Consider the following 23,105-nt stretch of genomic DNA (forward strand, 5'->3'; position numbering starts at 1 on the left):
TATTTTGCTACACATTATGTGCTTATTTTGCTACACATTACACATATGTGCTTATTTTGCTAAACATTAAATTGTACAACCTATATTCTGAGGATTATTAAAGCAGTGAAAAAAATAACCTACTATACTTTTTCTCTACTTATGACAGTATCTTATTTGTAAAATACTACAGAGAGTAAGCTCTACTGAAATTTAAAAGTAAAATACATCAGCCTACCATGATTAATTGAAAAGGGAACTAAAACAAAACATATCAATTACTGGAAAAGACAGTCACAGGGTACTTTTAATGATCAAATAGACATTGTTCCAAAAAGGTGTCACTATTAACAGCAAAAGATATCCTTTCAGGTGAACAGATAACATGAAATTCTGATCTTATGACTTTGAAAATGTATATTAACTAAAGCTTTAAAAGCAATAATTTTCATCTGCAATACCTAAAGGAGTTGACCAGCAAGCCAAATACTTTACTGCTGTGACTACTAAGCTCTGCAATTATGCCAGTAATTAGGAAAAAAGCAAAAACCTGAAGGTTTCTAAGCAAAATGTCTATGGTCCATGAAGTGAAAAAATGTGAGCAAGGTCACAAAGGGAGGAGAGCACAAGAAGAAAAAGCAATGGGTGGAGAAGGGCTGCATCTAACGATGGCAGTGATTACAGTGCTCAACAATGCAACTTGCTTCTTGGTGACTTACTGTCATCACAAGAACACTACTCACTGTAGAGTAGTTTGAGACTGTATGTACCCCAAAATAGATCATGTCCTTAGAGGTGACCCATTCCTTTAGGTGTCAACCTATTATAGGTGGGACCTTTTTATTAAATCACTTCAAATAAGGGCCTTTGATTAGAGTAATTCAGTAAGGCATGACCCAGAGTGGTCTTAGTCCTCTTACTGGAGTCCTTTAGAAATAGTATAAGTAGAGAGAGAGGAAGATAAAGAAACCCCCAGAATCTGGAGAGAAAATTCTGGGAGCCAGAAGCTGAAATCAACAGGATACAGGAGCAGAGAGAAAACACAGGAGGAGAAAGAAAATGCAGGAGAAGAGACAGATGGAGGAAGTCAAAAGCTGAAAGCAGAAGGAGAAGGAAGAGGTAGCAGATGCCACCATTATGCCCTCCTATATGTCACAAGTCCAGGAGCTGGCTCTCTTTTGGGAGAAAGCTTTACCTGATGCCTTGGACATTTTCTCAGTCCCAGAACTATAAGCTTATCACTTAATAAATCCCCATTGTACAAGCCAACCCATTTCTGGTATATGGCCTTGAGCGGCCTTTAACTACTTAAAGCACACTGGAACACAAGAACAGTTGTAAAATGGAAATTACTGGGAAAGAGAATTTTATTTATGGAATTTAACTCTTACAATTTGGTGAAATGCACCCATAGAATAATACGTCACCATATTCTTCTTCATCATCATCATCATGAGAGCCAATTTGTTTCCATGCTTACTATAGACCAGGTGCTTACTATAGACTGTGCTAGTTGTTTATATTATTAACTCAGCTATCCTCAGTAAGTAGTTATCCTGAGTCATCCTTTGTTAACTCAGTTATCCTCATGAAGGGTAAATACAGATCAGGAAACCAACCTATGGGTAAAAGAATTAACTTAGCCAAGTCAATAAACAGCAGAGTCAAAGTTTTGTGGTTTTTTTAAACCTAGAACAGATGTTTTTTAGAGTAAAGAATTTAATACAAAGCACAATTAGCAAGGAATCAAATAGATCAGCTTCAATTCTAGCCCTATTTCACCATCTGGACCCAGGCAAGCCAACATGACTCTGGGCCTCAAGCGCTTCATCAGTGAGTCTGGAGGTTTTATGCCCTCTCTACAAATGTAGCACATGGACACCAAGGTATAAAGAACAAGAAAGGGTGATGATGGAAAGGTCCAAAGTCTTTGCATAAATGTGTCCAGTGCATCATGAATGAGAGAAGTTGGGAAACCTGGGAAACAATTCATGGAATTAAGTGTTTGGGATGTGTGGAAAAGGATCCCCTAAGAGCAACTTGAGGCACTGAAGTAGGAAAGAATTAGGAAACTGCATGTACCCCTCTGGGGTTACTCTCCTCTCTACCCAATATCAAAAGAGAATTAGATGGCCCTAGAATGAAGGAAGCAGAAAGCAGAGAATGGCAGAGCATGTCAGGAAACTAAAGCAGGTAGAGAAAAGGAATCTGAATATCCAGCTATAGAGTAGTGTAGGGAAGAATGAGTGTCCTGGAGAACAATGCCTGAGCAAAGCCTAGCAGAACAGGAGTGGCTTCTCAAAAAAAAAACCTCAGAAAATGCAATAATGAAAATATCAAGCTATTACAGGAGGTCCTGATTGATCATTTGGAGGAAAAGACACTGGGGGGAAGGAGGGTAGAGGAGGCAGAGAGGAGGCCCTTAGAACACAGCTTTATCTTTCTGAAACAGAACCAAGAATAAACTTGAAGAGAAGAGCCTAGGAGTGGAACAAGGATTGATGCCCTTTCAGTAAGATATATTTCCAGAGAATCCAGAAAAAAATAGCTTGAGATCAAGGTTTTTTATGCTAGATTAAACAAAAAAACAGATAATGTCAATAACAGTACTATAAACCTTAAATTATATATAAAATAAGTGTAAGTGCATCCCTAAAGTTCTAAAAATAAACGATTCTACTGAAGAAACCTGGTATAGCAATACTAATACAAGATAAAGGAGACTTTAAGGGAAGAATTATTACTATAGATAAAGACGGACATTTCATGATGATAAAAGTGAAGAAAACCATTTTAAGTATATATGTGCCCAATAACATAACTTCAATATATATATTATCAAAATGGACATATCTTTTAAAAAAAAAAAAAATTCCACAACCACATTTGGAGACTTTTGATAGGAAACAACAAAAACCAACAGTGAGATATAAATCATCTGAGCAATACAATTAAATTTGACCTATTTATATATGTGTTGTGTGTGTATATATATATATATATACGATGCTCTAACGAAAAAGATCAGAACATACATTCTTTTCAAGTTCACAATGAACATGATATGTGCCTGAAATGCACAATTTCCTGAGTATCCTGCAAGGGAAGGAAGAGGACCACCTTCATCTGATCCTGAAGTAGCTCTCCTCTTGCCACCAGAAGATCCAGGAAGCCCTGGACGCCTGCACCCTGGGGTGACATCTTGTCCCATTCCCTCCCTCTACCCACAGGGAAAAGGAGAATAGGCAATGCAAGGGTGAGCCCCTGTGAGTGTGGAAGCCCATGGGGCCTAAGGAGTATGCACACATGGGCGCCCTCCCCTGCTGTGCACATGAGCTCAGAGTATAGCTAAGGAACTGACTCCCCTGTGCCCATCGGGGGTGTAGCAGTGCAGGTCTCTGCACCCCTCTGCCCCTCATGTTAAAAAAAAAATGTACAAAATTTCAAAGGTCAGAAATCATTCGTTGTATTCAGAAAATGCCCAACTCTTGGGAAATTAGGAAATACAGTTCTAAATATGTATGTGTGTGTTGTTTCCTAGGCTGCCTAAAGTAAATACCATGAAATGGTTCAGCTTAAACAATGGGAATTTATTAGCTTACACTTTTGAGGCCAAGAAAATGTCCAAAACAAGGCATCATCAAGGTGATGCTTTCTTAGCAAAGAGCAGCTATCTATCAGTCATCCTTGGCTCCTCTGCCACATGGCAGGGTACATGGTGGCATCTGCTGGTCTCTCCCTGCTCTTCCAAGTTTCATTGCTTCAAGCTTCTTGCTTCCTTCACTTTCTCTGAATTCTATTTTCTTATAAAGGAATCCAGTAAGAGAGTTAAGATCCACCCTGACCGAGGTTGGTCACACTATAACTGAAGTAGCCTCATTAAAAGGCCCTATTTACAAAGGGTTCACAACCACAGTAATGAATTAACTTTAAGAACATGTTTATCTAGGGTACATACACCTTCAAACCACAAAACCATGACTGAAAAAAGAAGAAAATTAGAAAGTATTTTTAACTTAATTAAAATGGCATACAGTTAAGTGGACTTGGCCCAATGGATAGGGCGTCTGCCTACCACATGGGAGGTTCGAGGTTCAAACCCCGGGCCTCCTTGACCCATGTAGCACTGGCTCATGCCCAGTGCTGATGCGTTCAAGGAGTGCCGTGCCACGCAGGGGCATCCCCCACGTACGGGAGTCCCACGCGCAAGGAGTGCGTCCCGTAAGAAAAGCCGCCCAGCGCCAAAGAAAGTGTAGCCTGCCCAGGAATGGAGCCCCACACACGGAGAATTGAAACAACAAGATGACGCAACAAAAAGAAACTAAGATTCCTGGTGCCGCTGATAAGGATAGAAGCAGTCACAGAAGAACACACAGTGAATGGACACGGAGAGCAACTGGGGGAAGGGGAAAAATAAATTTTTTTTAAAATGGCATACAAAAAGTTGTGAGATATAAAGAACCACTTAATGGAAAATGTATGGCCCTTAATACATAAATTAACAAATGAAAAACTACAATCAGGAAGCTAATCAAACACAAAGACAGAAGGAAGGAAATAAAGAGCAAAAACCAACGAAATTTAAAAGCAAAAAAATTTAAAAACATACAACAAATATCAAAGTTGGTTCTTTGGAAAACTTCATAAAATTGGTATATTACATAAAACAACTAATCAAGAAAACAAAAGACATAAATTGCCCAATATCAGGGAATAAAAAGGCAAACAATACCATTACAAACATTAGTCATTAAAAAGAGTATATTATTTTTTTTAATTTAGATCAATACATTTGACAATTATATAAAGTGAAAAAATTCTATGAAAAACACTATTTAAAAACACAATTAAAATAGAAAACATGAATAATACAAAATTAAGGACAATGAGTCTGTCATTTAAAAACCCTCCCACAAAACAATTTCCAGACTCAGATGACTACATAGGTAAAATCTACCAAGTATTTAAAGAAAACATGGAAGCGGACTTAGCCAAATGGATAGGGCACGTCTGCCTACCACATTGGAGGTCCACAGTCAAACCCCAGGTCTCCTTGACCCGTGTGGAGCTGGCCCATGTGCAGTGCTGATACACGCAAGGAGTGCCCCCCCCCACGCAGGGGAGTCCCCCACGTAGGGGAGCTCCAAGCACGAGGAGTGCGCCCCGTAAGGAGAACCGCCCAGCGCGAAAGAAAGTGCAGCCTGCCCAGGAATGGCGCTGCACACACAGAGAGCTGACACAACAAGAAGAAACACAGATTCCCGGTGCCGCTGATAAGGATAGAAGTGGTCACAGAAGAACACACAGCGAATGGACATGGAGAGCAGACAACTGGGGGGAAAGGGGAGGGTGAGAAAAAAAAACAAACACCAAAAAACAAAAACCCTTAAAAAATAAATAAAATAAAGAAAACAATGTCAATATCGCCAGTGTTGTTCTACAGAATAGAAAAAGATAAGTTTCCCTAGCTCTTTTTATGAGGACAGCATAACCTTGATACCAACACTTCACCAATATATTACAAGAAAATAAAATCATAGACCAATCTTTCTCTTTCATGGGCATATGTGCAAAGATCTTAAATAAAATATTTGCCAATCAAATTCAGTGATATAAAGTATGATAATAAAGCATAACCACCAAGTAGGATTTATTCCAGAAACACAAGATCAATTTCAAATTCAAAAATCAAGCAAGGTCATTCACCAAACAGGAAAAAGTTATAAAAGTCAGATGATCATCACCACAATAGATACATTTGAGAATATTCACCCATTCACAGCAAAAATATTCCTAAATCAAAAATAAAAGGAAATTCCCTTAATCCTTAATAAAATGTAGCTACCAGAAAACCTACAGCACACATTCATAAAACTGTGAGAAGGACACCACATCACCACTTCTTTTCAACATTATTCTGAAGGTAACAGACATTGCAATAAGACAAAAATGAAATAAAAACAACTATTTAAAAAATAAAACTGGACATGCAGAAAATCCAAAGAATATACAGATATACTATAGGCATACGTGAATTTAGCTAGGTGACTGGGCATAAGATCAATATATATAAAGTAAATTTATTTTATACTAATAGCAAATAGAAAATGAAATTTTTAAAATGGCAACATTTATAATAGCATCAAAATATCAAATATTTAGGAATAAGTCTAAGATATGTATAAAGCCTCTATGCTGAAAATTATAAAATATTAAGAATACTAAGGAAGAATTTTTCAGGTTAAAAGCCTCAAAATTGAAAGATGTTGACCTTTCCAGATTGATTAGATTTAGAGTTAGGATTAGGATTGTAATGATGTGGATCAACCAGAATTCTTATACACTGATGGTAGAAGTGTAAATTCATACATCCACTTAGGGAAACTGGCAATATTTAAAAATAAACATCTTATAAAGTAGAATATAAACATCCCATATGACTCAGCAGTTCAGGCCTAACCAAGGAGAAATGTCCTAACCAAAAGACACGTACTAGATTCCTCAGAGCAGGATTACGCCTAATGGCTAAAAATCTGTAAGTAACCCAAATATTCATCAGCATTAGAATGAATAAACAGTAGTACGTTCATGCAATGGAATGATATACAGCAACAAAAATGAATAATTTTCTACATAAACATAGGTGAATCTCACAGGCATACATTAAGACCAAAAAGCCAGCTTCATTAAAGCACATATTGAATGATCTACACACAAAACAATTCAAAAACAGGCAGAATTAATTTACAATATTAGAAGTTAGGAGACTGATTACCCCTTGGGATGGGAAGGGTAATAAGTGGAAAGGGGCAAGAAGAGGCTTCAGAAGTAATGTTCTACTTCTTGATCTGTGTGCTAGCCATACTTATTTGCAAGCATTTCTATATGTATTATACTTTTAAAATATTTACATAAAAATGAAAAGAATTATTTCCCTCAAAAAAAAAAAGTGATTTCTTTTTTTCAAACCAAAAATTTTTATGATTCCCTTCACACATGACATCCCCCAAAATAAATATCATCTAAAAGCTCTTGAGAACAAACGTCTAGTTTCCCAATTTGCTTCAAAGTAAGAACAAATATTAAGAAAAGTAAAAGGAAAGGAATTTAGAAGGAAGTCCCAAAAGATGAGGGAGATCAGGTTATCCTACCAATAGTATATGTAGCTCATTGACCACCCATTATTTAAACCCTCTAAGAGCCTCTAAGACACCCAGAGGAGGCCTGAAGGAGGTTCCAGTGAGTCAACAATGTGATGAATCTGCTAAAAATGCTATTACCATCTTTGGCTATAACAGAAATATTTTGTGTCCATTACAGAGGAGGGCATCACCTCATTCTATGCTGAAGCAGCCAACTATATTTAGAGTACTGTATCAGATTATAAGAGACGATCATTAGCAAAATGCAGAGAACCCATACGACCAAGTTAAGGGACTAGAAATAGTCATATGATGAGTGAGAGGACCTAACTTCGGTTTCTTTAAATTGGAGACTACAAAAGGAAAATATTTTATTTCAAAGATAGTTAAAAGTGCAGTTTGTAAGGCATTTATTTCTAAAAGTTATCAGGTATGGCAAAACTCACTTGTTAAAATCTTCCTTGGAAAAATCCCTTACAGAGATACCATATTGGGGACCAACATACATTCTTTCATTAAGTCCAACACTACTTGCCTTTTATCCTGAATTAGAACATAGCTGTCATCATCTTTTCAGGTAGGTGAAGTAGCTGGATTATGCTGGAGACCAAGTTCTGTGAAAATGCTTATCTGAAGCACTTAGAATCATAGTCAGGCCAGAGAGATCCACACTGCCAGAAACACCTGGGACCTGAGGCACTTGAGGTAGAGCAGGGCCTCCCATGTGGTGCTTACTCTGGGACACCTGCTCATTGCTCATTCGAGGTAAATTACCTACACTTCAATTTCTTCTTTTTCTGTGGCTGAACTTTTACAGGTGAATTTGTAAAAGTTAAGTGACCATATGAGATGCCAATCAAATTACAAGTTTACTACACAGAAGAAAGATTTGGCTTGTTTTGTATGCTCCAGAAAAGTTACAAAAATGATAAAAAGGTAGACTGATGCTCAGTAGAAGAAAGAGTGGAATGGGTTGTATGATGACACACTGGGCTCTCCCCATCCCTGTAAGGAGACAGGCAAAGGCCAGACAGCCACAGGTCAAGAGTGCTGTAAGATTAGGAGAGTTAGGACCTGTCTCATCCGAAGGACTCTCCCACCTCTCACATTTACATCATCTAGAAATTCAAAGCTCCCCATGGCCCTCTACCCATAGTTAGAGAAACTTCTTGAAAGAAAAAAACTTCTGCTACATCATAAGAACAGTGGATTTGGTGGTCCACCATGAATCCACAATTACCAGGCACCTTCCAGCAAAATGTTTACAGACAAAATATGATATTTTAAGTTTCCAAATGTCAGTTATACCAACACTATGCTGTGTGACCTCAAATCTTACCTACCAATTTATAAACAATTTAAGAAAAAGACCTTCCATCTCCAAAATAAAAGAATTATTCTAGGACAGGGAAAATACCTGAAATTTCATAATACTTAGAACATAGTTTTTAAATAGGCTACTTTCTCGTTCTAAAGCAATCTAGTCCACCACACGACCACCCCCATCCATACCCCACAAATTTGGGGATTTCAGGCCTTGACAAGTAGATCCATAGCTTTGAAATCTGGTAGGAATTCATAGGTTTACATATCACCTACACCAGCCCTACCATCTTATGGAAATGAAAATAAAATCCACAAACTTCAAGTACAGGGGAGGTAGTTGGTGGCTTGTGATGTGTAGCCCTAACAACATTACTCTCAAGATAAAAGCACCAACCTTTCCAGAAAAAAAATTTCAATTTTCTTTCATAATCCAAGTTGATATTACTTATTGCCTTTTGTAAACAAGAATATTTAACCATCAAGGTCTATACGTCACTTGCTAGCTCATATACCAACTAAATATTTTTAAAATTGTTAATCATTCATGTCATTTTGGATTCATCTTTGTGAAGTAACCATAATCTCAGCAGGGTTCTTTATATAAAGAACCTTAAAGGTTCATTTTTCCATCTTGGTATTAACCTAAATTTATCTGAGGTAAAAACGTCCAGATAGCCAGACAGTTATTCTTTCCTTAATAAAGAATGAGTTTTAATTATTTTAAAATCTCCTAGCTACATCATCACAGGCATATTAACTCTTTCCAAGAATGTGGAAATTTCCTTTTCCTATAGATATGAGTTAAATTCATAAACATATTAGACATATAAATCCAAAGGAATTAAATACAGTATAATCTTAAAACCAAAGTCCAATTAGAAAAATCAAACATTAAAAAGACTGAAATTAACATAATTTGCAAATGTGTATAATTGGTAACATTTCAAAAAATTCTCAGTATGAGAACCTTTTAAAACATTAAATCAGTACTAATTGAATATTGTGGTACATTATTTCAAAATAATTTTAAAGAAAACAGCTGTTTTTTAAAATTCTGTTTTCTATTAGTTGTTTCCACTGAAAATTTATAGTCTTAAATCCTGAATGCCAAGGTTTTAGAAGTTTGTGTGGTCCAAAGGAATGCAAAGTCTGTTACTGCCAAAGAACGGAACCAGACAACTTTTCCAAAGAAAAGGACTATTAACTTTTTAAATAATTTATCCATTGTAGTTCCACAGAAACCCTAGAAAGTATTCTGCTACAAAATAAAGTTTAATAAGAATAAATTTGAGAATGCATATTCATAAAACTCATGGTTACTTACTGCAGGCAAAGTCATATTGTTGCTATGTTGCTGGCATCTTTATACACTGATGCTATAGAATATCTTCAACAGACATCTTCTCACTATTATGAGTGTATCTGTGTATGAATGAGGAAGGCATAATGCACTCTACAGCTGTCAGGGCTTCTAGCTCTTTATTCAAGCACAAAGTGTTATGCTCTGTCACTGAAGAGATCAAGACATAGAAAAGAGAATTTTAATTCAGAGCAGATGAGGTACTGGTGGCAGCATTTATAAAAATAAGATAACGTTAAGACTAACTTTATTAACTTTATTCCCACTTCTATTTTTTTAAAACTTCTTTCCCAGAAATACTTCTTTCCCACTAATAGGAGTAGTGAAGGATTATCTGTCTCACATTTGCAAAAGAATTGGAGACACTATTGCCCACAATTGTTAGCTTTGTTTCTCCAACAACAGGGTCATTCTTCCGGAATGCATTAGATGGATCACACGCAAAGCTCAAAAAGCTACAAACAACACTGGAAAGAAAGCCAGAAGAACTGAAATCAAGTATCCTCTGCTCAGACAAGACCTCTCTGACCTCTTAATCTGGAGGTGATTCTCCCATTGTCAGTGTTGTAAGTCATCATTACTTTATTCAGTTATTTGTTTTTATTGTTTGGTCTTTCCCAACTAGAACATAAGCTCCATGATACAGAAACCTCTTGTATCTTCTATACTTCCATATCCCCTTCACCTAACACTATTTCTGAAATTCATTATGAATTGTCAAATGAATGAAAACAAGGAGAAACAGAAGAAAGAAGGTGAGAAGACCTCAAGTTATAACAGAGAAAGCCATTTTACTTATATTAAAATAAAAACCTCAATGGGATGACCTAGATCTTTCGATAAAGTCAAGGACAGAATGGAAGTGTCCATTAATGGCACTGCTCATTAACAGCAATTTTGCAATAAGTATGAACACAGTAGTTTTTGCAACATCCATGAATAAAATAGGGGAAGAAAAACCCCTGACCTCAGAGGAATACAGCATACACTTGAGAAGACAAAAAATAAGGAGCAAAATAATATAAGTAAATTAAATGGTAGGTTAGAACATAATAAGAGATTAGGGAGAGAAAATTTAGCAGGGAGAGAGGATGGGGAGTGCAGCAGGTTTATATTTTTAAATAAGGGCTCAGGTCAGGCTTCACTGAAAAAGTAACATATGAGCAAAGATTCGAGGAGGCAGTTAGTGGCAGACTGGGGAATGGAAGTCAGGTCCCCTAACAAATAGCTATGCCTTTGGGCAAGCCGGTTTGCAGTCATTTGTAAAAGAAGTCAAAGCTCAGGAAAGGAATTTTGGCGGTAGATAGGAGAAATAGTTCACAAGTCATTTTGAATAATCATGCAGAGAAGTGAAAAGACCAAATGATGATGGGAAGTGCTTGTGGCTCAACTGATAGAGCATCCGCCTACCATAAGGAGGGTACAGGATTGGATACCCAGGGCCTCCTGACCCATGTGGTGAGCTGACCTATGCACAGCGCTGCCACACGGAAGGAGTGCCATGCCATGTAGGGGTATCCCCATGTAGGGAGCCCCACGCACAAGGGGTGCACCCCACAAGGAGAGCCGCCCCACGTGAAAAAGCGCAGCCCACCCGGGAGTGACACTGCACACACAGAGAGCTGATGCAGCAAGATGACACAACAAAAAAATTGACATAGTTTCCCGGTGCTACATGACAAGAATGCAAGCAGACACAGAACACACAGCAAATGGACAGAGAGAGCAGACAATGGAGGGTAAGGGGAAAGAAATAAATAAAATAAATCTTAAAAAAAAAAAAAAGACCAAATGATGATAACACTCTCCCCAGCCCCACTCTGCCTCCTGGCATACCTTGCCCCACTCCAAGTACAATTTTCACTCCACTCTACAGTAACTGAAACTCTAGTCATTGTAGACGAAATCATTAAATATATTTAAATTAACTTTCCTCTTAAGTGAAAAAGTATCCAGAAAGGTGGGAGAAGGGACCTATACATTATTTAAATCTCAGATGTTTCCTCCCAAGCTGCTGAGATAAGGCAGACCAGGTTTGGTTGGGCATGGTCTATATAAAGAAGGTAATCAAGCCTACTCTCCCCAAAATGAAAGCGGTCAGTGGAAAAAGCATGAGCTTTAAAGTCAGTTAAGACCGGGTTGAAATCCAAGTTCTACCACTCACATAAAATGGAAACAATATCCTCTACTTTAATGGGTGTTAAGAAATTCATTATATATTCACATACATGCACATATATAGACACATATATCCATTCCTATGTTTATTTTCTCCCGTCTTACTGTTAAGAGCACACAAAAGCAGAGCCATTTCTGTCTGGTATGCTACTGGAATCCCCGCATCTATACAGGGCTCATTTTCCAATAAATGTAAAATAAACAACACTCATTATTACTGCCCTATATAAATAATTAATTAAAATCAAGAGTTATTGAGAGAGAGCTTTGGATGGCATAGAGACCTCTGAGGTTGGGAAGGAAGAAAGTTAACAGGATGTGAGAAGGTCAGAAACAGAAACTCAGAATGTTAAGCAAACTTTTTTATATGTCAAAATGTTGACTGGGGAGGAAATACCCTTCCCTTGTTTTCCTCTGTGCAGGTACTCAAGGCGAGGTCATGGACCAGGGAAGTCCATGTTTATTCTCTACCTGCAACAAAATAAACACAGAAATTGAGGGAAAGCATTTACCAGGCTTTATAGCTATTTGATATTGTTGCGACAGCCAAGCACATGATTTTGTAATTTACAAAAGTATCGTTTAGTATAGACAAATAAACCAAAAACTCTGGTCCTCCACCACAGGTAGTTTATGAAGCTCTGGATACAATGGCTACCTACCCCTGATACCCTAAGAATCATAATTAAGTGGCAATCAAAATTTTTACATATGAAAAGTAGGTCTCTAGAGGCAGGGAATACTGCTATTATAAATATTTACATGGGAAAGTACAGGCCAAACTCCAAAACAGTTAGATGAAACAAACTGTCTGCTAATAAATTGGGGAATGGCTTTCATTGGTTCAACCTACTTCATGAGAAGGAAATGGTGTAGATGAGGGCACTGTGAAATCATGTAGCACTGTCTAAAATGGTGATATATTATAAAGTGAGTGGGAAAAAAGCCCGAAGCAGAAATGCCAATTGTGACGCAACCAACGAAAAATCATTGAATACAAGGAGGACTCAGGTTTACCTTATAAGGGAAAGTGACAAAAATTATGGAGAGATAAAATGTTGGAAAGAATAATTCCTAAGATACATCACAATATCAGTGATTTGCATGTGTGTATACATCTACATCTATTCACTCACACATACATATTAATATAATACCAAAGTGGAGATGACTATAGGCCTGTTTTCCTTTGTACAGCAAATTAAATTCAATCCTTATTTTTAAAAAGATGCAGATATATAATTATTTGAATTTAAAATAATTACCAGTTAACAGGCAGCCATGGTATTAAATCACTGAATCTATCCCATCCCTTCTCCAATGGAAATCATCCCCAAACAAGGAAATTTTAAAATAGAACCATAATCCCCATCCTCCACAAACGCAGGAGATATCTGCAACTTAAATCACAATATAAAAGATAGAAAATGGATGAAGAAGTAATGACTTCTCAGTGAAGAGGAAGCTCAAACCCAAGTGCCTTTATTTATTTATTTTTGGTCTTGTCTTTATTTTTTTTAATGTTATGGAGAGAGCTAGCATGAGAAGCAAGTCAGTTTGCATGGGACAAGCTCTGGAGACATCAGGTACTCTGAAAACTGGAGAAAGATGTAGACTTAAAATAGTAAGTAAAAATTGCCTAAAAATTTGATTAACAAACACTGCAATCCCAAAATGCCCACAACCACCTCACCCTTAAGGAGAGAAAAACTCTCTGGAGAAACTGAACCAAAGCAGGGTCTGGATTCCTAGACATCAAGCACAGTGAAGGCCTCAGAATAGAAGGCTCCAGACTGAACACAGGAGCACTGAAGTGTGGATAATTAATGGTGCGCTTGGCCACCTTCCTACAGCAGCCAGGCTTACAACCCTCCCCTCTACAACCAGCCCTCACAGAAGGTTAGAGGACTGTGCTCCACTGAAAAGAGGGACCTAAGAAGCACAGCTCAAGGCAGAAAAGATAAGGGAGTTTCTCACCCCCCACTCCCCCAAAACTGTGATATCAAATCCTAATAAATAGCCATCTGGGAGCTTAGAGAGCAACCACTACAGATGGGAACAGGACAACGAAAGGGTCCAGGAGGGACGTTAGTGAAAAAACAACATCAATAGATTCTATGACAGTTCTAACTCTCTGGAAAACTGTACTGAGGACCACTTTCGAGGACCACTGGAATGAGTGGGGAAAAAAGCATGAGACTCAAAGAAAACTCAGCAAAAAAGTTAACTTCAGGAAAACCAAATTTTTAGGTAAGGAGGGAAACAACCACAATATATTATTAGCTCAAGGATGAACAATATCTGCATTGCCTAACACTGAAAACAGTGAATACAGATTTATTTTAAAATTCTGACAATTTTGGGGGAGAAAGAGAGATGTATAAGAAAATTAAACTTTTGAATTTCATGTCAATATGTAATATCTAAAACTGATGAATCAAAAGATAGCCAACAAATCATTTTTAGGTATAAAAGCATACTGTGATCCCTTGATTTCATACATTATTTAGTATTATGCAGGTAATTTTTTTAAAAAGGTAGTTGAAGATTTAAACTGGCTGCTTCTTAGAAGTAGTATTCAAAGGAGGGTGCCAAAAGAATACTTTTCTTTTTTTTAAGGAGGTACCAGGGACTGAACCCAGCACCATGTTCATGAGAAGCAGGTGCTCAACCACTGAGCTACATTCACTCCCCAAAAAATGACGTTTTATTATGGGCCTTTGAGCCCAATTTGACTCTGTAAACCAAGGGTTGGCAAACTACATCTTGTGGACCAAATTCTGCCATCAGCTGTTTTAAGTAAAGTTTTATTGGAACACAGCCATATTCATTTGTGTATGTATATGACTGTTTTCGCACCATAACAGCAAATTGAATAATTGTGAGACTGTATGATTTGCAAAGCCTAAAATATGTATGATCTAGTCCTTTGCAAAAAAAGTTTATCAATCTCTGCTTTAAACCATATGCAAGCATAACTGATTTAAAAAAAAATTAAATGGTACAAAAGGGTGTCCAGTTATATTCTCTGGAGGCAACTCTCTTAAAAATTTGTTTCAGCATTTTTGAACATTAACACCTTCTCTCTAAACAGAATTTATGACTAATTTTCAACTTAAAACTTCAGAAATGATCTTTCAACTTCCTAGTGAGAATTTAGTGTATTTACAGATCCCAATTTCCCCATCCTTCTTTCGCTTAATTATTTTAGTTCCTTTATTACTTTTTTTTAATGAAGAAGCCATCTAAAGACAGTATCATTTGACTCCTCAAAGTAGTAGCCATCATAACCTTTACGCTTTTCTTCTTTTGCCCTCCCATTTCTCATTTCTATACTTTACTTTTATACTACCAAAGTCAAGACAATTTACATTCTCTTCAATAACCATAATCATCCTTTGTCTATAATGTGATTCCAAAACTTGAAAACCAATAGACTGTATTAATGCTCACTGTAACCAGGAAAATAATCTTCTCTGACAAACCAGATAGGAAATGACTGTGTGCCCTTCCTTACAGAGCTGTGATGATTGCATTCATTTGTCAACTTGGCTAGGTTATGGTGTCCAGTTGTTTGGTCAAGCCAGCACTGGCCTGATTGTGACTGTGAGGGTACTTTGTAGATGGATATACATCATTAGTCAGTAGACTGCATCAATGGCTGATTACGCCTACAAACAACAAAGGAGACTGCAATGAGGAGAGTCTCCTCATTCAATCAGTTGGAGGTCTTAAAGGGAGAACTGAGGATTTCAGCAGTCATATAAAAAAGAACTGCTGCCGCTCCTTCAGCTTGCCAATTTCTCCTGGGGAAAACAATCTCACCTGCATCAGCATTTCCAACTTGTGTATGCCTACAGAATTCCAACTTGACAATCCCCACGATCACATGAGCCAATTTCCATAATGATCCCAATCTCTCCCCCTCCTCACACCCCCACGTGTGTGTGTATGTATGTGTGTGTATCCTGCTGGTTCTGTTTCTCTGGCATTTGTGTTAGCATTCTCTAATGTCAGAACTTCCAAGCCACTCAAACAAAAATACTGGAATGCATTCTCCTAGCAGTCTACCCATTGCTCAAAATCATGTTGGGCTATGTTTTTAATAAGTAAGCTGTAAAAGTTGACATCAAGATGAAAAACATATAGCAAATTATCCCAAAATAAACTTTTGTAATATTTACCAAAAAATCATATTTTTATTCACAAATATGTAGGTGGATATACTCACATTCAATACCAAAACTAATTATGCCCAATTTTGTATAGGCAAAAAAATATCACTTTGTATGAGAATGGGTATGCCTGTCTCTGATAAAGGAAAAATAGGCTAGTTCTAAGAAAATTATAAATGCCTTACACCTAGAAAATGAAAGACAAGCCATTCATATAAGCCAAACAACAATAAAGAAGGGTTGTATTTGTTTCTATTGCTGCTATAACAAATTACAAATTTAGTAGCATAAAACAATATAAATTTATTCTTACAGTTCTAGAGATCAGAAGTTCAGCATGGGTCAGTGACTAAAATCAAGATGTAGGCATAGCTGCGGTCTTTCTAGAAGCTGTAGGGGGAAACCTGTTACTTTACTTTTCCTGGTTTCTAGAGGCTGCCTCCATTCCTTGGTTGGTGGTGCCTTCCTCCACCTTCAAAGCCAGCAATGGCCAGCTTAGTCAATCTCACATGGTATCTTTCTAACACTAACTTTCCTGTCACTCTCTTTCATTTATAAGGACATGGCACCCAGCTGGATAATCCAAGATAATTTTCCTATTTTAAAATCACCTGATTAGCAATCTCAATTCTCTTTGCTATCTTAATTCTCCTTTTCCATGTATCATAAGGTATTCAAAGTTCCTGGGATTAGAAAGTGGACATGTTGGGGGAGGGGGGATTATTCTATCACAGGGATCAAATATAGTATATGGACTGAAAGTATCCTTAGCTCAATTATTGCAAAATTAAATTTTTAAAAATCTCTCTGTTGAAAATCAGAGATGCATTTGGAATGAAAGGGCTATAAATTAAGTTAATGAAGGCGGCGGACTTGGCCCAGTGGTTAGGGCTTCCATCTACCACATGGGAGGTCTGTGGTGCAAACCCCGGTCCTCCTTGACCCGTGTGGAGCTGGTACATGCGCAGTGCTGATGCACGCAAGGAGTGCCCTGCCAGGCAGGGCTGTCCCTGCATAAGGGAACCCCACGTGCAAGGAGTGCACCCCGTAAGGAGAGCTGCCCAGTGCGAAAGAAAATGCAGCCTGTCCAGGAAAGGCGCCGCACACACAGAGAACTGACACAACAAGATGACACAACAAAAAGAAACACAGATTCCCGTGCCGTTGACAACAACAGAAGCAGACAAAGAAGACGCAGCAAATAGACACAGAGAACAGACAACCAGGGCAGGGCGGGGAGGGGAGAGAAATAAATAAATCTTTTTTTTTTTTAATTAAGTTAATGAAGTAGCTAAAAGATCTCTCTTCAAAAGTTTTCACTGTTTATTTAAAAGCCCTGGCTTCAGGAATGTTGGGTCACTTCAAAGTTTTTGACCTGACATTCTAGAAACTTGAACCAAGAAAAGTATTGGTAGTTTAAACAGTCCAGGAGAAAACAGAGATAGGGATAGAAAATTTAAGATTGAAATGAAGTTTTTAATTAGGTCAGCAATTCAAGGTAAGCCAAAAGCTTATTTTAGTGACAACTTCCAATCTTTTAAAGCACAGAGGCACAGACCAATCAGAACAGATGCCAAATGATGTATTTGTCAGGTCAGTCAGGTGTCACCAGCAGACCACCTCATCCTGCCCACTTGAAAGGCAGAGCCATGCCTACCAAACCACAAGCATTTCCAACCAAACCTCTTCACCTAGACTCTCCTTATTCAGTCCTTTCAGATTGGGGGAAATTGATTTGTCTCCAAAGTGAATCAAACTTCAAAGACTGACAAAAAGGCATTTCGGTTATTTACACCACTGCCTTCCACAAAGGATGTTGAGGGTTTATCATCAAATCATCCCTTGTTTTTTTTCTTCTTTCTATACAGGAATAGCCAGTTTTCTCTTTATTTCCCTCTATCTCCATCGGCACAGTCTCCCTTATTCTCAGAATTTTTTGAACAAGTCTTTCATATGCTAAAAAGACAGGAACAAAAATGTATATGGCTTACCATCCTGATTTAAACCCAACCTTATTTAGGGAAATTATGTGAAAGGCACAGCACAACCTATAACAGAAACACGAAGACATGTCCTTTTTCACTATTTGTGATTCCCCATGGAAGGCAGGGACTTACAAAATAAACAACAACAACAACAAAAAAAAAAAAACAATAAAACTCAAGGCTTTGAATGAGAGAGTCCATTGTCCATTATAAGATCTGTAAAAAGACAAACACATGGATGAAGGAACAGGAAGGTGGAAAAGGAAGTTTTGTGTCTGTATGTGTTAAATTTGAGATGCCTCCAGGTGATTCAGGTGAAGCTGTCTATTATGATGGAAGGTAAAAATATGAGAACAGAACTCAGAAGAGCTGTCAAGACTAGTATATATGCATTTGTAGGTCATGTACAGAGGTGACATTTGGAGTTAAGGAAGATATGAAGTACCTAGAAAATAAAAAACAAAAATGTGAGTATTCATCAACAAACATTTTGAGAGCCTGAGGCACTGAGCTAGCTGGGGTTGCAGTAATGAACAAGGAAACATGGTCCCTGTCTTTATGGGGTTTACAGCCAATTGACTCTAATCAAAGGGAAATATCTTCAGTAATTTTAAGATCATTCCTAAGTGGCTTATATAGCACCCATTATTTGAGTCAGTCAGCCATTCTTTTGCCTTACCATGCCCTTCTCAATATTTCCTCCTCCTCTCACCCAGGTAGGCATCTGTATATTAAATATCTCTTTTACAACTGTACCATTAAAAGCATATGCCCTCTTCTCAGTCTTCCTTGGTAAATCACCATCTTCTGTCTAGTACTTAAAGGTCATCCCTCAATGTTCACTCAGGTCTAGACCCTCTACTCTTCCATATGTAGGTGTTCTCACAAGTGAGCTCAACTAGACCCAAGGCTTCAACCTCTACGTAAAAGCTCCCAAATATCTCCACTGTGACTGCTCACTGAGCTTTAGCTTTTGTATCTCAAACAGATGCCTCACAGATACCTTAAACCCAAAGCCCAAAACTGAGTGCATAACATTCCAAACACATAGTATTAACTCCTTTTCCAGTTTCGTGAGACAAAAAACTAGGAGTTGGCCATTCCCTCTCTCACCACTTTAATGAAATCCATGCACAAATTCTATGGATTCTACTTTCTAAATTGACCTCAAATCTGCCTACTTTTCTTCACTTCCACAATTACTCCCTTAGTCAAGCTAACCATCATGTCTTCCTTGCTACAGAAATAGCCAACTAACTGGTCTCTCTTCATATACTTATTAGTCATGTACTTAGAGTCTGCTGCTGCTTCAATCCACTCCGTGCCTGAAAACAACCTTCAATCTTCTTATTATCCCTCTAGGCCCAACTCAGATACCATCTCACTTCACCTGTGAAACCTTCCCCACTTCTCAAGTTAGAATTTCTTCTTCCACCAGACTTCCATTTTACATAATTCATGCTTTGATTATCCAATTATTTCATTTAGATTTTATGATCAATTGTTATGCTCTCAAGTCTAGGGGCAATGTTTTCATCATCTTAACATACTCTCTTCGATCCAAACCTAGGTGCTCAGTTCAGCATTATAAATAAAGCAGAAAGTAAATAAGTGGTAAAGTGATTGCCATATGGATTTGAATATCACATTTAGACATAAGAATGAACAGGACCAGAGTAAGATCTAAGATCAAGAAAAGAACACTGCACCAGTAGGCAACAGGAAGCATTCATTCATTCATTCAGTAAATATGTACTGAGCAGTTTTGCCTGGGTGCAAGGACCTATTCAGAGTCAGAAATTCTCTAAGTGTTTGAAGTCTTACACATATTACCCAAAATATACCTACCCTACTCTTGATGCACTCTAATGCCTGGTAAGAATTATGCTGATCAACACCAGTGGTACCCCTCATTCATCCCAGTAATCTCTATTCCCTTGTCACACAGACAGCGTTATGAAAATATACATGAAAATTGTCAGAGATCACAGATTCTTTCAACAAAATGGACCTTTAATCAACTTCATTTTTTAAAATAAGAAAGTGAAGTCTATATTAGATAAACACATTTACAGATGTCACAAAATTCGCCAGTGGCAGAGCAATGACTAGGCACAATTTTCCTGACCCTTGGTGTAATGAGTTGGAACTAGGTGATCTGGGTAACGTGGAAGGGGCCATAAACTGGATAATTTGAATGGTTGGGAGTTTGCATCAGCTGGTTACGGAATGTGGCTCACTCCCTCTAAAATAAGGAAATCTGCTATTGCTTGTGGGGCCACAGCCCTGAACCAGATGGCACAGAGGAACCATGCCAGGAAGAGCATCCGTGTTCCTCTGGCAGAGTCCACTGTAGCCCTTTTAACAGGAGCCAAACAGCTGGAGGGTGGGGCTTTACCAGAGAGGGACCCCACCCTTCATATGGTCAAAGCCATAAGCCTACTATTCTTCAAGGCTATCCTGATACCTTTTGTAACAAATATAAATCTTTCTTCTTTGAATTGCATTTAAACCCTAAAACAGAGACATACTGTACTTGATACAGAATTCTAAAAGCCTGTATTAGAGAACTAAGTAAAAAAATGAAGTCACAGTCACAAAAATGAACAAACCACTGTGTTCTAAGGAGCTACTCCCCCAAAATTCTTACCATTCCTAGAATCAGTACAAACATTTTCCCAGCACTCTTCTTGAGAGTAATGGGTTTTCTAAAACTAAACCCTGCAAATACTTACAACAAATATTTACGTGTGCCAAAGTTCCCATTAAAGGAAGGCATTTAAACTATGCCCAATAAACATGATGAAGAATGAGAAGGAAAGGGGAAGAGCTACAAGATACTGATTATTCCCCAGACTGCCACATTGTACCTAATCCTGTATGTATTCACTAATGAGCACAGGAGATAAATTCTTACTTCTTCTGGTTCTGACATTCACATATCTAACAGAAAACTATTATCAGGAAATATTAGTCACCTGGATAAGCCCTGCTAATGAGCCCAAATTCTCAAAAGCTATTTTGCATACAAGTTCTTCAGAATGGATTCCACCAAAGCCAAAATGTACTTATAAGAGTCTTTAAAAATAGGATCTTTCTTTTTTCCTTAAGATACATAGTTTCCATATACCACCCAACTATAAACATCTCACATCCTTACATTAGTGTGGTCCATTCGTTATAACTGATGACAGCACATTTTAAAAACTGTACTATTAATTATAGTTCATGGTTTACATTAAGGGTCACTGCTTGTGTTGTATAGGCCCATGGTTTTGTTTTGTATTTTTTATTTTTATACTGGTAATACAACCTAAAAATTCCCCTTTTAAAACCACATTCAAACATTCAAATATATAATTCAATACTGTTAATTACATTCACAATGTTGCCAATTTTTAAAGGCGGAAATAAAAATATCTTTTCATAATAAGTGCTTTTATACATTACCATTCATTATCACGTCAAACAGGAAAATCAGCATTCCTCAATATACTGGATCAGTGATCAAAGGTTACATGTAATGACTAATTTCAGGAATGGCAAACATTTAGCTATGCCTCTGATGGCAAGTATTTGCTTTATGTTTCTTGCAGGCCACAACATTTTACTGTTCATTTCGAACACACGAATTCAATACACACTCCCAAATTAAAAGAATACAGGTATTTCTCCATTATATGAAAAACAAATTCTAGTTTCTTGAGAGCAAGTAACTGATGTTTTATTCCAAATTCATTTTTATCACCCCAGACATTTTCTGCCTTGTCATCTATTTTTTTGAAATTTGAATTAAGGATGCAGAGTCTCAGAACAAAACCTATCCATTGGCATGACTAACCCATGAATAAGTAAGTTATTAGACAGTAATGAGGTTAGACTATATCCAAGCCACAATATTAGCCTCAGATTACAAATCAAATAAGAAAAATCCCATTCAATTATTCTTTGAACAGCAAGAGTTTATTTACTGTCATGTTTGAATCATAAAAAAAGATTTCTTGCATTTTGTTTCTCATCTGCTATCCATTACTTGTACACTTAAAAAAAAAGTTTCACAACTTCATCTAATGCATGCATGCCAAAAAACCACTCTAAGCCATGAGAGTACTATTTCACAGTAGAATACAACTGCATATGACAGCTAAAACTAGAACAAGCAAATACGTAAGAAATTCATAAATAATAACAACTTTAAAAGTAGTTGCTGTGCACTATGTGCAACACAGTGCGATAGATACTTTATATGTAATGAGGTTAATCTTTACTACAACCCTTATAGGTAAACTATTAGCACTTTTATACAGACAAGGAAATTAAGATTCAAAAGGGTGGCATACCCTGCAGAAGGTCAAACAGCTGGTAAGTCAAATCAGACCTGTACTTTAACAAAAAACCCAATCCCACATTTCCAAGCACTTCACATCCTACCCATCTACACTCAAAATTATCTTTACATTTTAAAATCAAAACCAACACAGGAAGTAATTTTATTTGGTAAAGTCAGTAAGTAGGTACAAGTTTATTTTGAAGAAATGAATTTGGTTTTAACATTCATATTGCACAGTACAGATGGAAGCTCAACATGTATTTTTCTAAGGACTGACACTGTAACCTGGAATATGGATATTTTCACCAATACGATATTAAAAGTTAGTAGACAGATGTCTCAACACAGCACAGGATAAGCAATGGGGAACCTCAGGAAAATGAGTAGAATTCTCATCAGGATGACAGGACAAGCAGAGATGGCCAAGAGGGGATGTGAGCCAGGTGTGGCCCAACAAGTGGCTACAGCTTGGATTACCTGAAATGAGGAATTATTAAAATTTGGCAAATGTAAGCACATATATTTGCTTACTTTTGATGCTTAGATAAGGGAGGAAAAGTAGCATAGCCATACTTCTTCACGATATATAATGGTGTTAAAGCAGGAGGGCAAATCTGATTACACAACCTA

The 23,105-nt window shown here is 37.4% G+C and overlaps 1 protein-coding gene across 6 annotated transcripts in view; it reads right to left on the reverse strand.

Moving 5' to 3' along the window:
* The window catches only part of PARD3B (par-3 family cell polarity regulator beta), a 1,119,500-nt gene that overhangs the window by 974,040 nt on the left and 122,355 nt on the right, over positions 1-23,105 (reverse strand). Inside the window, exon 1 of one of the 6 annotated variants that reach the window (XM_058300307.2) lies at positions 9,772-9,824. The exons of the other annotated variants lie outside the window; for them this stretch is intronic. Within the exon in view, the coding sequence (XP_058156290.1) occupies positions 9,772-9,786 (15 nt within the window). The 5' untranslated portion in view covers positions 9,787-9,824. Of the gene's footprint in view, positions 1-9,771; positions 9,825-23,105 lie in introns of those variants that run through there. 6 annotated transcript variants of the gene reach the window in all.

Source organism: Dasypus novemcinctus, chromosome 7 (genome assembly GCF_030445035.2).
Source record: "Dasypus novemcinctus isolate mDasNov1 chromosome 7, mDasNov1.1.hap2, whole genome shotgun sequence".
In the NCBI taxonomy this organism is placed as follows: domain Eukaryota; kingdom Metazoa; phylum Chordata; class Mammalia; order Cingulata; family Dasypodidae; genus Dasypus; species Dasypus novemcinctus.